Below are 16192 nucleotides of genomic sequence, written 5' to 3' on the forward strand. Positions count from 1 at the left end.
GTGCATCTCTTTCTGGGCATGTTCTCCAATGAACACTCTTCTTTGCACTTCAAGGCAGCAAACTAGCTCCTTTGGAGGGCGGTGGTGCCCTGGCTAGTGGGTGTGGCCTGTCACCTAGATGTGCAGTCACTGTACAAGAGGGTGAGGGATTGGCTATTTCTGGGTGTGGTTGGAGAAAAGGTCTGTGATAGGTTGGATCACAGAAATCCCCTTGGGGTTGTCTCCTGGTCTGCTGCTCAAGCCACTGAGCCTGCCTTCCTGCCTTCTAAGGCTTCTCACCATCCTGGCCTGCTGGGCTCAGCCAACGCACAAAGTTAGGGTTACCTCTCCCCTGCAGAACAACACTGACACTGAACCAGTTCAGCTCCATGAGGGCTCAGCTGTAAGGCCCATTAACAATACCCAGGAAAGTAAAACCCAAAAGAGATCAAAACCCCAAATAAATCCTCCTCATCCTATGTAAAAGTTTTACACAGAGAAAGTGCATAGGGAGGTCCGCCCACTTTATCAATGAAAGAGAGATATTCACAGTGGTTGCTTCCTCTCCTCCCCCGCCCCCTACCCTGGTAACAATTATTTACACTGGGCTTGATAATAAACAAAAGTGTTTTTATTAAGTATAAAAAGTAGGATTTAAGTGATTGCACGTGAAAACAGACCAAAGTAAGTTACTAAGTTAAAATAAACAAAATATGCTCATTATAATATACTAAGAAACTCGTTACATGCAAATTCTTACCCTAAACAGTTCTTTTTATCTCAAGTAAAATGCTTCAAGTCAGAGTTGATCTTTACTCTGGCTTGGGTCTACAGCGGCTTTTTTTTCCAGAGTTCTTTGTTTTCAGGTTTCTTCATGTGTATCATCTTAAGGCGGGTGAGGCAGTTTCAAAGGCCAGCTGAATACAAAGACCTGATTTCTTTCCATTCCTTAAACAGAGTTTCCCCCAGGGCAGGAACCCTTTGTTAAGTCTTCCCATCCCCCTGGAAAAGTACCAGGTTCAAAATGGATTCCAGCACCGGATGGCATGGTCACATGTCTTTCTAGGCCCTTTTATGGTTTGGGCTTACAGGACAAACAAAACCATTCACAGGTTGTTGGTTTGAGTACTGAGCCATTAAGTTCCTAAGTATCCGTAATGGCCCTTATTAGCACTTCAAGAATTACAACCAGATCAATTCATATTTCTAATTTCACAAACAAGAATGATACATGCACAACAAAAGGATATTCAGATTGTGCAGATTGTAACTTTAAGCTTGATGTGTTACGAGACTGGTTTTGCATAAAGCATCTCTGAGTTATGTATATTCATATTCATAAGACAATTTTCATAAAGCACGAGGGGCTATGACAGGGTCTTTTTCTTTTTTCAAGTTAGATAGTAGATTGTTTTTCCAGGGAAAGGTGGAAGGGACTAGAAGAGTGGGCAAAAATATGTATCCTAGCACTGACCATGCATCTGGCACACTGAGTCTCAGGACCCAAGTTTTATCCTTGGTTCCTGCCACAATAATTTTGCTCAGCAATGGTCAACCCAGATTAGTGAGTGAGCCACATGAGTGGCTCTCCATCTCAGTGGAACATACATGGCCCGCACACCTTCTCTCTGCCCCCCTTTTGTGCACTGGGGCACTGAAGCTCTGCACTTACCTGTTCCTCCCCCTCTCAGTACGTTCAGAGCACCACAAATCCGCTGATTCACACTCCATCCCTACTCTTCCCCCTTCCTCCTAGAACTTGAACAGGCACGAACAGCTGATTCACAGTGTTCAAGCTCTGGGAAGGCAGAGGGAGGAACATGGAGTCAATAGATTTGTGATGCTCCAAAAGTGCTGAAAGGGAAGGGGAGTTGGATGTGTGGGGCTCCAGTGCCCCTGTGTAAGAGAGGTACGTAAAGGAGAGGGTAGACAGAAGATCTGGGGGCCACAGGTTGGCCACCACTGATTTAACTGCTTGGGCCCATCTCTAATGTTATATATAGGGCCCTAATAAAATCACGGTCCATTTTGGTCAATTTCATAGGATTTTAAAAATTGTAAATGTAAAGATTTCAGCTGTTTAGATCTGAACATACATGGTGGTGTAACCGTAAAAGTCCTGATTCAAAGGCAGGTTGTGGGGAAGGTCTCAAGATTATTGTAGCGGGGTCATAGTATTGCCATCCTTACTTCTGGGCTTCTGCCTCACAACAGTGCTAACTTTAGAGCTGGGTGGCAGGCGAACAGTGGCTGCTGACCAAGAGCTTAGTGCTGAAGGCAGACTCAGCAGCAGCAGCAGCACCAAAAGAAGGGTTGCAAGTATGGCGTTGCCGCTCTTACTTCTGTGCTGTTGCCTGCAGAGCAGGGCCCTCAGTCAGCAAATGCCACTCTCCAAATGCCCAGCTCTGAAGGCAGCCGCAGAGAAGTACGGTGGCAATGCCATATCATGACATCGGTACTTCTGCGCTGCTGCTGCTGGTGGTGTTGCCTTCAGAGCTAGGTTCTCAACTAGCAGCAGCTACTCTGGCTGTCCAGCTCTGAACTCAGTGCCGAAGTAAGGGTGGCAATACTGTAAATCATGTCCCCCTGTATGATAACCTTGTAACTCCACCAACTTGCCATTTTGGGTCAGTTTGGGAAATGTTGATCTCCACCATGAAATATGTAGAGTATAGGGTAAAAGTACACAAAAGACAAGATTTCACTAGGGGAAACCAGATTTCATGGGCTGATACACATTTTTCACCACCATAAATTTGGCAAGCCCTTATAGATGGTGTTAATTCAGTTATCTGGAAACATAACCATCTTGCTCTTTGTGTAACTCACAGCCTATTTGTGAATAACACACAAAAAACGTACAACTCCTGAGTTACAAATCTAGAAGGGTTAGGGCAAACCCACAGTGGCCTAGTATCAGGACTGAGCCCCCTCCCACTCATGGCAAAGGGGCAGCTGCCTTGGGGCCCAGCAATTTAAAAGGGCCCGTGGCTCCCAGCCGCCTCCACTGCTACTTCAGCTGTGGCAATGGCCAGAGACCTGAGCCCTTTAAAACTCTATCAGAGTACCAAATGTACGCGCCCTGCAACCCGGGAGATGCCGAAGGGCTGACTGGGGGAAGCTAGCTCCTAGCTCTGCTCTTTCTGCCCAAAGCTCTGCTCCTTCCCAGAACTGGCTCCCACACAGCCCAAAAAAGACTCTCGTCAGCCCTGCCTAATATGCCTTTGAGAGTATCCCCACCTTCTCCTGCACACTGCCCATATCACATCCACACCAGGTCCGTGCAGGAGAAAGTGAAGGGTATATTGGCATGTCCACCACAGACACGCATTTGGCCCAGCTGAGTAGGCGCACAAAGCACAAAATGGCCTAATTGTCCAATCCTCTGCTGCCATATCCAGGAGGGGGCTGGCTGAACAGGATCCACTGCACTCTCTCAGAAGTGTCTGTGCCTTCCTTTGCATTAGCACATTTAACAGCCTTGACATACTAAGCAACTGAGAACCTGGGTGATTCTTTTAGAATTTGTCAGTTGTTCAAGATACTATTGCGAGACAAGTAGGATAAATATACAGATAGCTAGATGCCCTTTTGTGAGTCTTTGTGTCATGTCCCATGACGGGGCCTTGTTTTCTGAATCATTTACCTCTATTTCCTTTGTGGTATTTTTCATGTTTGCTGTCCAAGTCAGCAATCAGAGCAAAGGAATAAAAGCAGTGGTGACATTATTGTTTTTATGGTTGCTGTTCATATGTAACTGGAGCGTTGGTGTATATGTAGAGAGGAGTATTAGACAAACACAAACATTCTTCAGCAGAATCCCACCCCTGCAGACCAGCTTCTCCCCTCCCCCCCCCAAAAAAAGAAAATCCCTCCATGAGCTGAATCCTAATCCAGTGGAACATCACCCTTTTTCCAACAGTGAAGCCCTAAAGAGCTGCGCCCATCCCAGTCACACAGTAACACAAATGATTATTCTCGCTTGACAGACCTGCACAGCTCTCTCCCTGTATTTAACTGCAGCCCCACTGAGCTGGATCAGGCAAGAGACACTCGATAGCTGCTGTTTCCGTGGTTGAAATATTTGTGAAGTTAACGCATAATCTGAAAGCAGAAGCTAATAAATTATAGGGTGCTAATTGGGGCCGGCGTGGAGCTGTCAATCATATTATCCTAAACACACAGAGACCCTCATAACCTAAAAAGGCAAGAGAGACTCCAAGAACAGCTCCCAGTTGTCACTGGCCATGACCTCCACTTCAGTGAGAGCACAGAGAGTCAAGGCAGAGAGTGTCTGAAGATTAATTCTGATAAGAAAATGCTCATGCTGTACATCAGGGAGCATGCGTGTGTGCTTTCCTTTGCCTTCCTTCAGTATTCATTACCTTATTAAAGGCAGGTAATTTAATTTACTTCATTATTTTGCTTTGAAGTTGCTGTTTCCAGACCTTCAGTTTTAAAGTTTTTAAAACATACATAAAAGTACTTGTAACACACACATTTCCATAGCTCTCAGCATGAGGGTCACCAGTTTCTGACTTCAGTTAATTAGAGCCTGATTAAATGAATTCCAAGTTTAGCAAAGCCATTTTATTGATTGCATTTTTTTTTGTTTCTTGTGCATCAGAAACACAGCAGCATATACACTTCCTTCTTCAATAATGTCACCAAAAGTATTTATGCTGTCCCTTTACTTTTTATTTTTATATGATATAGTCTTCCCATATCACCGAGAATAGTGATACTTGGACTGTGTCTCGCAAGCTGCAAGTGGCTCTTTAATGTATTTGCTGCAGCTCCTTGCAGCACATAATATTAAAACACTGTCATTTACTTAGTATTGACCAATCACAATTTTTAAACTATTAGAATGCTTTTATTACATTAGCAACCCTTAAGTTGTCAGTTTGTACTAAGTTATTAACTTATTTGCTGTGAGAATACTATATATATATATATATATAGTACACATACGTATTAAATATTTCCCCATCATACTGTTTAAATATGAATAGTGCCTTAGTAAATGAAACAATGAATCACAGTGTTGTGGGTTCTTTTGGGTAATGCTGATTGCTAATTTGACTCCTGAACCACTGAGGTCTGACTATCATTGGCTTAGAAGACCTAATCATTGATGCTGGCTGCACTGTGCCAGGAACAGTTCAAACACAGAACAAAACCACCATCCCTGTCCCAAACACTTTGCTGTTTCCTCTCTTAAGTGATCTTCACATAGTTCCTCAAACAGATATATTTTAATTGCATAATACACAGATATGCACACAAAAATTCACTTCTTGGCTGGTGCAAGCAGGAGACATTTCAGCCCCAAAAGGAAAAACTTGAAAAGTTGGGAGCAAATCAAAAAAGGAAGCGGAAAGCCTTCTTTAACCATAGGATGACTGTTAATACACAGACATTGACTCATTTAAATAATTTAGGGCCAAATTCTGCCATCATTGACTTCTATGTAAATCTGAAATAACTGAACATTGTGAAGTCATTTCAAATCCACATCGCTAAGAGCAGAATTTGACATACAATCTAAAACTATTTATTTTGAAACGCACCTTTTCCTCCACAACTCTTTCACAGTTATAGACCTAATTCTGCACTGCTCAAGCGTGGGGACAGCAGCGCCCCTAAGAAACTTGACAAGATATATTGCTTTCTTAGTCCATTACCGGAAGTTGCCTGCAGACATGTAGCAAGAAGGGGAATCTTTGCATACCTAAGGACCATCAAATGGCAATTCTGCACAGGCTGATACAGGCTCAGCACCTATATAACAGCTCATTCTTATATTTTTGAAACTAACCCCCTCCCCCAAGCATGTTGGTGTGAACAGGCTAGAATACAGTGTTGTCTCATCTCCTCCTATAGTGTTAAACCTGATGGAATACAAGCAAAGTTCCCACACCTAAAGATAGGGACCTAGAAGTTAGGTGCCTATATACCTTTGGAGGCATGGATCAAAAATTCCTTGGACAGTTTTAGGCTCCCACAGCCTAAACAGAATTAGGGATATGCCATTCTGCACTTGTGATTGTTGGCTCCTAAACTAGGCATGAAAATAGCCAATGAGCACATGCACAAATCAGGTACTTGTCGGGGCTGGTGGCCAGTTAAGCACTGTGGGCTTGACCGTCTTTCCATTCAGCCAATGGCAAAACTCCCATGGACTTATATGTGAGTGGGAGCTGCATAAGTGTATGAACCCAAGATGTACTGCCTTGTTTTGGAAATTTGGCCCAAACCAATTGATGGTAAGAAGGGCAAGAGAAGACAAGAAGTGTGTCACCAATCTGCTTTCCCTTTTTTCCCTTCCCCCACCCTCAGCTTAATAGGAAGCCATAACTAACACACTGTAAAAATGCCTTATATTTCACTGTGAAATCAGTCATGTCACTGGGAATAATGACACTGTTCTGTCACATCATCTCTTGGCTGTGAAGCTCAGGGTTTCTGGTTATTTATTAGCATTAAAACACAATGTCAGGTAACCGTGCCAGCTGACATTGTAAATAGAACTGTGATAGTTTGAAAAATCCTCCAGGCACACACGCGCCAAAGTGAGATGCAGCAGCTAACAGGTTCCATTATAAACACAGCCACATGTTATCTTATATAACTACAATCTTTTGCAATGTGCTAGAACTGAAGTGAGAGTACTTCTGTGTGAAACAGAGGGATGGGTTGCCTGTCCTGCATAGTGTAAGTTAAAAAGTAATGGGCTAGACTGCCGGTGTGAATTGGCATTGTGCCATTGACTTCAGTAGAGTTATGCTGTCTGGGGATATGTGGCGATATAAGAGAGCAATCAGTGTGGCTAATGGTTGAAATGGAAATGGCAGAGAGGGTGGAATCCTGCTCCCACTGAAGTCAATGGCAAAAGTCCTGTGGAGTACAATGGGTCTAGCATTTCACCTGGGCTACATCTACACTGGCATGATTTTCCGGAAATGCTTTTAACGGAAAAGTTTTCCGTTAAAAGCATTTTCGGAAAAGAGTGTCTAGATTGGCAGGATGTTTTTCTGCAAAAGCACTTTTTGCGGAAAAGCGTCCGTGGCCAATCTAGACGCGGTTTTCCGCAAAAAAGCCCGATTGCCATTTTTGCGATCGGGGCTTTTTTGCGGAAAACAAATCTCAGCTGTCTAGACTGGCCCTTTTGCGCAAAAGTTTTTTGGAAAAATACTTTTGCCCGAACGGGAGCAGCACAATATTTCCGCAAAAACACTGACAATCTTACATGAGATCGTCAGTGCTTTTGCGGAAATTCAAGCAGCCAGTGTAGACAGCTGGCAAGTTTTTCCGGAAAAGCGGCTGATTTTCCAGAAAAACTGGCCAGTCTAGACACAGCCCTGAGGTATTAAGGTGCTTTGCCCTGTGACCTTTAGTAAGTCTCTGAACCTTTGTGCCTCTTTGCCCCAATCAGGAGAAAGAGGAGAAACTAACATTTATGTTTTGAAGCATCTTGTGATCCTCAGAAGAAATTTATTTGTTAGTTAAGGGATCAGGATGCCAAGAGGGCTCACCAAGGAGCATCAGCTCTCCAATCTCTCACCCTTGGTTCCTGTCAGGATCACTGAGGTATGTGAGGTAGGTGGAAGAACAGCTGTGGCATTCTTTAACCATAATGGTCACTAGTCGTTGGTGTTCGTTAACTTCTCACAACACCAAACAGTTTTAACCAGTTCAGCTGAAATTCCTCTCCCCCTTTCAATTACTCACTTTGTTTCTTGTCTGTTCTAATTTTACCAGTCATCATAGAGTCTTCCCGAGGACACAAGATGTACATTTCTAATCTAAAAATAAACCAAAACTCTTTTGTCTACTCCCCATATTTTCAGTTCTTCTTTATAGATTGTAAAGAAGCAATAAAAGGCAAGAGCCTATATTTCCACTGGCAGATCAGCTTCTCTACGTCTGTTTAAGATCACTCCAGAGTTTGTGATGACTAGCGTGCCTTAGCTTTAATAAATTGCTGAGGACCCCATGCTGCAATTATGACTCACACGAGTAAAACTTAATTATAGGACTGAACCTATTGCAATCCAGAGGGATTGCTGATGGCAAGGATTATTCACAGCTTTATGTGTTGCAGGGTAGGATCTTACTTCTTTGTCACCCAATAAAATCCTTTAATTTCTGGTCATTTAAAGTATTTATTTCATGTTCTATAGACATTTGAGATTACAGATGAGAAAACCCAAAGAATCACCGACTCCCTAATTGGTCTTTCAATCAATGGAAGTGAACAGCGCATTGGCTGGTAGTCTGCTAGGAGTTAGCTGGTCACTTAGGGTACGTCTAAACTACATGCCTCCATCGACGGAGGCATGTAGATTAGATAGATCGGCAGAGGGAAATGAAGCCACGATTAAAATAATCGTGGCTTCATTTAAATTTAAATGGCTGCCCCGCTCTGCCGATCAGCTGTTTGTCGGCAGATCGGGGCAGTCTGGACGCGCCGCGTCGACAAAGAAGCCTTTCTTGATCGGCACAGGTAAACCTGGTTTCACGAGGCATACCTGTGCCGATCAAGAAAGGCTTCTTTGTCGACGCAGCGCGTCCAGACTGCCCCGATCTGCCGACAAACAGCTGATCGGCAGAGCGGGGCAGCCATTTAAATTTAAATGATGCCGCGATTATTTTAATCGCGGCTTCATTTCCCTCTGCCGATCTATCTAATCTACATGCCTCCGTCAACGGAGGCATGTAGTCTAGACACACCCTTAGTGCTGTTCCAGAACACATCTACACCTGTCCCCCTAAATGTCCACAGGAAGTAGAGGAAAATATAGTTAGATCTCTGTTGGAGGCTGGTGCAGGATAATCCATTATTTTGGACTGATTTAAATTAGTGTATCCTTATTTAGGAATGTCATTTACATATTTATTGTGTAATAATTTTGCAATAATATCTACATATGCACTTTCCATTTAAAAACCAATTTACAGCCATTGGTGAATTACCACAAGGTATTTTAAGGTTGGTAATCATAAATGTGATTGGCTACACTTTCTAAACTGAAGCAGAGTGATTAGGTAGTTTAACTAATCCCATAGAATGAGTCCTTATCAGAGTTGGTCTTAGAACAGGTTTGTAGCCCAGGGCCCAATCTTCCTGGACAACACTACCTCCTGATCTTCACGTTTTGTTAAATGTAAAGAAAAGAGGCAATGGAGAGTATTAATGACCAGGCCCAGATGATGAAAGGTATTTATTTGAAATCAATGGGAGTTAGATGCCTAAATATCTCAAGAGGATCTGGGCCCTGATCCCTAACTCAAAGACTGACTTCTAGCCAGCACTGCTACCTTGGTCTGGAAGCTGCAGGTAATGAAAGCAAGTGTGTGTGAGAGTACATGAACATCCAATGATTCCTAAGCCATAAAAATGTAATTCATTCTCCTTTTTGGGGACTTATTTCCATAGATATCCAGGTTCTTCATTACAAAAGAAAAAGTTATCGGATGTCTATAAATGCACCTAGAAACAACAAAGCAGCAGCATAGCTGCCTCCAGAGAAGGAAATGGAAGGAGATGTGCTCAGATATGACATTCACCAGTGGAAATGCTGCTACCTACCATCAGCAGGAAATCAGGGGAACCAAGGAAAAAGAGAATGAAACCACCAGGCAGGGGAGAAGAGGGACAGCATATCTCAGGAAGCAGAAAAACCAATTTGTGGAGAAGCTTATAGCAGAAGGAAAGGAGAAAAAGGGTACCAGCCAGAAGCAAATCATGTGCAAAGGATCATAGAGGTAGGCACAGAACACACAGGCAGATAAAATGAAGGACAAAATGAGGCAGCATAAGAATGGTTTAAAAATGGTTTTATACCTTATTAAAGATACCTAGGAATTCTTTTCTAATGTTACTTTTCCCCATAAGCAACTTCTGCAGTTGCTGTGGGAATCACAAAGGGAAACATGGAGTAGGTGACAGGTGTTTGAGACGACAACAACATCATCCCAAAAGCTATGATCTAATGAGTATATCAGATCTGTTATAATAAAATTATATCTCAATTAATTGTCAGCTAATTCTGATTAATCTGAATCAGATTCTGATTAATCGGATGAATTGGACTTTGATGAATCAGAATCCAAATCCGATGAGTATAGCAGTTGTGGTAGTAGTTGTCGTCTGCAAGTTGGTCCATAATTTGGTATGCTGCAATGCGTGATGTCCTCTACACAGTGCTCACAATAAGGGCCACAAGGTTGGGGTCCATGCTTTGGTGCAAAATCCAGAAACCATTGACACCATTTTCATTGACAAATCTTGCTAGTGTAGACATAGCCTAAGGGACATGGAAGTTTAGGAGAACTGATTTATATTAGGTATTTGGAAAATCTTTTCAACTCTTAAGGCTATGACTACACTACCAGGTTATTTTGAAATAACTCCCAAAATAACTATTTCGAAATAAGCCTATTCCTCTTCACAAGCAGGAGTTATTATTTCAAAATAACAAGCTTGGTAGTGTGGACACCAGTATAGACATGCCCTAAGAGTGGTTATACTCTGGAATAGGCTTCCAAGGGGGTTGTGGAAGCCATATACCTGGAGATTTTAAAGAACAGGTTGGACAAACACCTGTCAGGGATGGTCTAGGTTTATTTGCAGGGGTCGACAAATAATACAATCTACTCGCTCATGGCAGGTTCGGGCAATCTGCACATGCACAGAACGATCTGCACATGCACAGATCGCCAGACAGCGTGGCTGGCGAGTGAGGCTCGCCGCAATTCGGCGAGCCCTGTTTATTTGGTCCTACCACAACACCAGGATGATGCTTGATGACTTTTCAAGGTCCCTTCCAGCCCTTCATTTCTGTGGTTCTGTGCTTAACCTTCATCCCATAAGGCCTCCTACTAATTGCTGGATCAGGCCACAGTGCTCAGCACCTTGCAGCAGCAAGCCCTATGCTACGGATACTCTTTTGTAATCCTTTCATTTCAAGACCTTTTTTATTAGGATTTTAAAAACGCAGGTATTTAAGGCCAGATTTTTAAAGCTGTTTAAATGTGTAACTCTCATGGAAATGAATGGGAATGAGGTGCCGCATACCATTAGGAATCTGGTCCTTAGTCCATAAAGCCATCTAGTATAGAAAACAGTCCATATATGGAAAGTCAAAGAAAGTGGGAATGACAATATAATTTCTACTACATTATGTTTATTACTTGTTATGCCAAGCACTCTGAAGTCCTTAAACAGAGGAGGTCAAGATAAACAGTGATTTGTGTTTGAAGACTGAACTTCTTGTACCTCTACAGCATGCACACAATGGCTATTCTAGTTCCTCTCTCACAAGCATCTCATCTGTGCCATAAAGGACTTTTTTTTCCTCCTTGACAAATATCTTCATTTGCTTAAAAGCTCATTAGCACTCTTTAACTTGCATTGAAGGCTTGACTCCCAGCCTCAAGCACCAAGAAATGTAGGGTCAAGGTTTCTGCTACATTTTTATGTTACTGTGTCACAGCTGAACATGGTACAGTTCAGAGACAAGTACAGCACAAGCAGTAGCAGCTTCCTTGGCACCCAGATAACAAGCCAGGAGTGTGATTCTAAAGCTAAGAAGGTAAATTATTCTCTCTGCCCCTTTCAGGATTGTCACCAATGCCATCTATCTATAGTTTCTTTGTAACATGGGTAGCTATGCTGTAAGAACAGGATTGAATCACTAATTTAATTTGTTTAGGCCACTGACTGGCCATACAGCAGTAAACAGACATTAGCTAGACTTGGCTTCAGTCCCAACAGACATTAGCAAGACTCGAAGCAGTAAACTATAATGTTGGTGAAAACTGCACTGAGGAGGCATTTTTGTCAGCTAGGATATGCAGAGCCATGGACTGGTGGCTTTCTTTCAAACGTCTATCAAAGAAAAGCCATTCTTCTTCACCTCTTCTCGGAACGTTTGCTTGACTCTACTGAAAATGTGCCCCATATCACTCCTAACACTTTATATTTCTGTCACACTTCACGTGTTCACAACCTTGTATAAATATCAAGGAATAAAACCTCTTAACATCTCTGTGAAATAGCTCAGTGTTATTATTCTCATTTTACAAAGGGGGAAAGCGAGGGAAAGAAAAGTGAAGTGACTTGCGTAAGTCAAGACAGCAAATCTGTGGCAGAGCCAGGTGTAGTATTCATAACTTCTTGACATGCAATCCTGGGCTTGTTAGGGGATTAATGCTGTCATTGCATGGGTCTTAGGGTATCACCAAACAAGTGGACCACTGTGGGAGTGGGCTAAGGAGCCAACAGAGCAGCATGCAATCCAAAGACAGCCAATGATTCACCCATACAGCTTCAGACAAGGCCCCATTGTGCATATGGCTTTGAAACAGTGCAGCAAGGAGGGCTGTGTCCGCAGCTACCTCTCCATCAGGCCGAGACAGACACGTCATGGGGTGGCCAACCTCCAGACATGTTTCTGCAGAGCTGCCTGGGCTTGGGGTCATAATATTTGTAGTGTGACTGCTGGTCTCCTGCAGTTCCCTGCATGGTTGGCCCCTGCACTGCCAACCAGTAAGCACAAAGGAATGTGATTTTGAATGGTGGGTGAGGAGTGTCTTCCAGAAGTAGCTGCTCCCTCCTAGATCACAGAGTCTGCAGGGGCTGTGGTTCCATGTCCCAACTCTACCCCTTCTGCCCTTGCACACTCCTGGAGTGTGTCTAAACTACATGGCTCCATTAATGGAGCCATGTAGATTAGGCTGATCGGCAAAGGGAAATGAAGCCGTGATTTAAATAATCGCGGCTTCATTTAAATTTAAATGGCTGCCGCACTGAGCCGACCAACAGCTAATCAGCTGTTGGTCGGCTCAGCGCGCTAGTCTGGACACTCCCGCGCCGACCTGAAAGCCCTTTATCGACCTCCCCATTATGCCTCGTAGGATGAGGTTTACTGAGGAGGTCGATAAAGGGCTTTCATGTCGGCAGGGGAGCGTCCAGACTGCCCCAATCTGCTGACAAACAGCTGATCAGGAGAGCCGGGCAGCCATTTAAATTTAAATGAAGCTGCGATTATTTAAATCGCGGCTTCATTTCCCTTTGCCGAACAAACAAATCTACATGGCTCCGTCGACGGAGCCATGTAGTTTAGACGTACCCCTGCAGAACATGTTGTGTGGTGATCAAGTGTGCATAGCTCTCCAGATCCTCAGTGACAGGGTCACCACACCATGCTTATGCTCTGTGCAGTGGTACCACTGGCACAGTCCAGCCTTACTGGCAGGGTTAAGCCTTCCAAACATCACATTTGCGAAGAACTTTGGGCCTGACACAAAACCTGCAAAAGTCAAGGGGAGCTCTTTTCCATCAATTTCAATGACCTTTGGCTCAGGCAGATCCTTGCTGCATTTGAGTAATGCTCTTGACTGAAAGGCGGCTATTCCTGGGTATTAAGTTACTCACATGCATTGGCAGGACTGGTGGTGGACTCACTGTCTTCACTTTGGAATCCTAATATAAGGACTCTATTACTTATTATTGCAGGGTTATCCAAAGGGTAGCAATGCATATAGAATGCTCTTTGGATGACATATTAAGAGGAAGCAAATGTATACACTCTTCTAATCCAGAGACTGTGATCTGGAGGGGGAAAGTGCTACAAGTTTTACAGCTTTTTGTCAGCACCACTGGGCCAGGCTTTCAAGGTTAGCTGTAATCACCGACTCTTAACAACATTTTATAGAGGCTTCGATAGGTGCTTTAAAAAATAGCATTTCTGATTTTATTTTGTCATAATCTCTTAGAAGGCCAGAATGTTATCACCTTGTTCCACTCATTTAACAAACATTCTGAGCCAGACTTTTTGGAGGTACATGCTAGCTGAGGATCAGGCCTTTTGTTTCCAAACAACTCTGCCCACGTACCATATGTTATTTCTTTCTTTCCTACATCCTTTATTACAATATATTGGCATGAAAACAGTCTATTGTAATAACCAATTGATAAATAATGCAAGAGTTGCTATTTAATAACTGTAACTTATTCAATTATAATCATGGTTCCAACTGACTATCCATGTTTTTTATTCAGTACATTCCATTTGGAAAACTTGTCAAGCAGTTTGATTTAATTTCAAAAGTAGAGACGTCTGCTAATCTAAGTTCTTGCAGCAGGATCTGTTAACTGGATGTGTCATACTCCTGAATCATCCCATGCCCTGTATAGCCCCATTGGTGCTATCCACAGTATAAAACATTGTAAGCCACTGCCCTGAAAAGGTTACAACCTAATGAAACAAGACAATAATTATGACAAAAAAAGGAGGAGAGAAGACAAAAGTAATAAAAAATAGGATCAGACAGATCCACAGATAAACTAGTGCACAACTTAATGGGTTTAAATTAAGAAATAAAATATTAAATTAAGAAGTAAAATAAATGAGGCACAATCTGTGGGCTGACTTCCAGTTACAGCTATTTCAAATGGAATTTCAGAAAATTAAAGTAATAAAAACACTGCCATTTTTCTTAAGCTTTTGCAAAAGTTTGTTTTTACAAAAATCTAAACGTGGGCCAAATGTCAGGTGACGTTGTTGACATAAGCCAGTGAGAACCAGCTTTATAAGTCTATCGGGGTGGCCAAACTTACTGACCCTCTGAATTGCATACGATAAACTTGAGAAGAGCTGGGCACACCTGCTAGGGCTCAGGACTTCCAATGGGTGACATGGTGGTGGGGCTTCAGCTCTGCTCTTGCTGAAGCTTCAAGCCACAGAAGGCATCGCCTGCAGGACTGAAGCCCGGAGCACAGTGATGCAGTCAATGGGCTTCCCCCTTCCTGCTGGGGAGAACTCCATAGCCCCACCATCCCACGGCCAGGTAGAAGCCTCTAGCTCACCTCCTCTCCAGTCTGGTAGGCAGAAAATAGGAGAGCTTGAGGGGACTGCAAGAGCCACACCTGAACTGTAATACGGTGGCACACAAGCCACATGTATGTCACCCTGAATTATATGTAAGAGCATATCATTGCTCTCTTTTGAGCATGATTGGATATATGCTAAAACTTCATCTTCTAGTAAAAACGCAACATTTTAGATTGAGAGTTGAAGTTAATTAATGCCACAGTAAAATCACTTCTTATCTGATGACATGTCCAATTAACCTAGCTCATATGAAATACCCACATGGTCATAAAATTCAGTAATTCTCAAAGAACTCCTAGGTCCTTGGGTTACTATTCTGATCTATCTTCACAATATTTTCCAGTATTTTCAGTCGTTACACTTTTTAAATAAAACCTCAAAGGACATCTCTAATTTTGACATCAGGCACATGCTTGCTAGGTGCTTAACCTGAAAATAACCCTATCGGATCATTTGTCATGATCAGAGGCATAGTTCACACCTTCAGGATCGCTGAAAGTATGGCAGAGTGCAGGATATTTTCCTTTGCTTATTTCTTCATCTGCACGTGGTGCCTTCTCTTCTTTCCTCAGACTGAAGGAATCAGATTTCATTCAGCTCGTTTGAATCTCTGTTTTCTTGATCTTGGCTGCTTTCTGTGGCTAGTACCAAATAATTTAAGCCTTCCACGTTCCTGGATTCCATTAAAGTCGCTGAAATAGTACTTTGTGAACCAGTAGATGGGGCATCACCATCTGCATCTGAAAGAAAGGCTGCTTTTTTACGACCAATTCAAATGCAACATTAGAAGACAAAGAGTGTCAAGCATCAGGTAGAAAAAGGAAATCTAGCAACCCCAGAAGGCGTGACAGCTTGCATTTATTCTCTACTCCAGCATGCCTGTATTATATCCTGAATCAGAAAATTCATCACCACTCATAACGAAAAGGACAGTAATACAGTTATAAATAAGTTATTTGCTTTTCCTGCTAGGAAAGACTGTGTGCATATTGCAAGAATGTTTGTAACTTTTTGGAAGCAACTTCTAACCATTGTAAAATTGTCCCACCATCTAAACACATTCTTGCCTACTGGCTAAAGACTGGGTAAAGTATAGATTGATGCATTCTCTGCTGTGCTTCTAGTGTCAGAGACTTAAAACCTAACAGGTTTTGTTCATTTCTGACTCCTTTAAATTACAGTATTCTAATTTTGTATTGCTTATACTTGCAGATATGCCCAGAACTGGTGATGGACATATCTTTTAAAACCCAAAAAATAACAGAATAACTAAAAAGCTTGAGTTATTGTTGGTATTCTGTGTAACATAT

General features: G+C 42.6%; 1 protein-coding gene across 1 annotated transcript in view; it reads right to left on the reverse strand.

The window, feature by feature from the left end:
* Positions 1-13046: 13046 nt before the first annotated feature.
* The window catches only part of ROS1 (ROS proto-oncogene 1, receptor tyrosine kinase), a 103244-nt gene continuing 100098 nt past the window's right edge, over positions 13047-16192 (reverse strand). Inside the window, exon 44 of the mRNA XM_075924044.2 lies at positions 13047-15622. Within this exon, the coding sequence (XP_075780159.2) occupies positions 15465-15622 (158 nt within the window). The 3' untranslated portion in view covers positions 13047-15464. The remainder of the gene's footprint in view (positions 15623-16192) is intronic.

This window comes from Pelodiscus sinensis, chromosome 3 (assembly GCF_052426305.1).
Source record: "Pelodiscus sinensis isolate ZL-2025 chromosome 3, ASM5242630v1, whole genome shotgun sequence".
In the NCBI taxonomy this organism is placed as follows: domain Eukaryota; kingdom Metazoa; phylum Chordata; order Testudines; family Trionychidae; genus Pelodiscus; species Pelodiscus sinensis.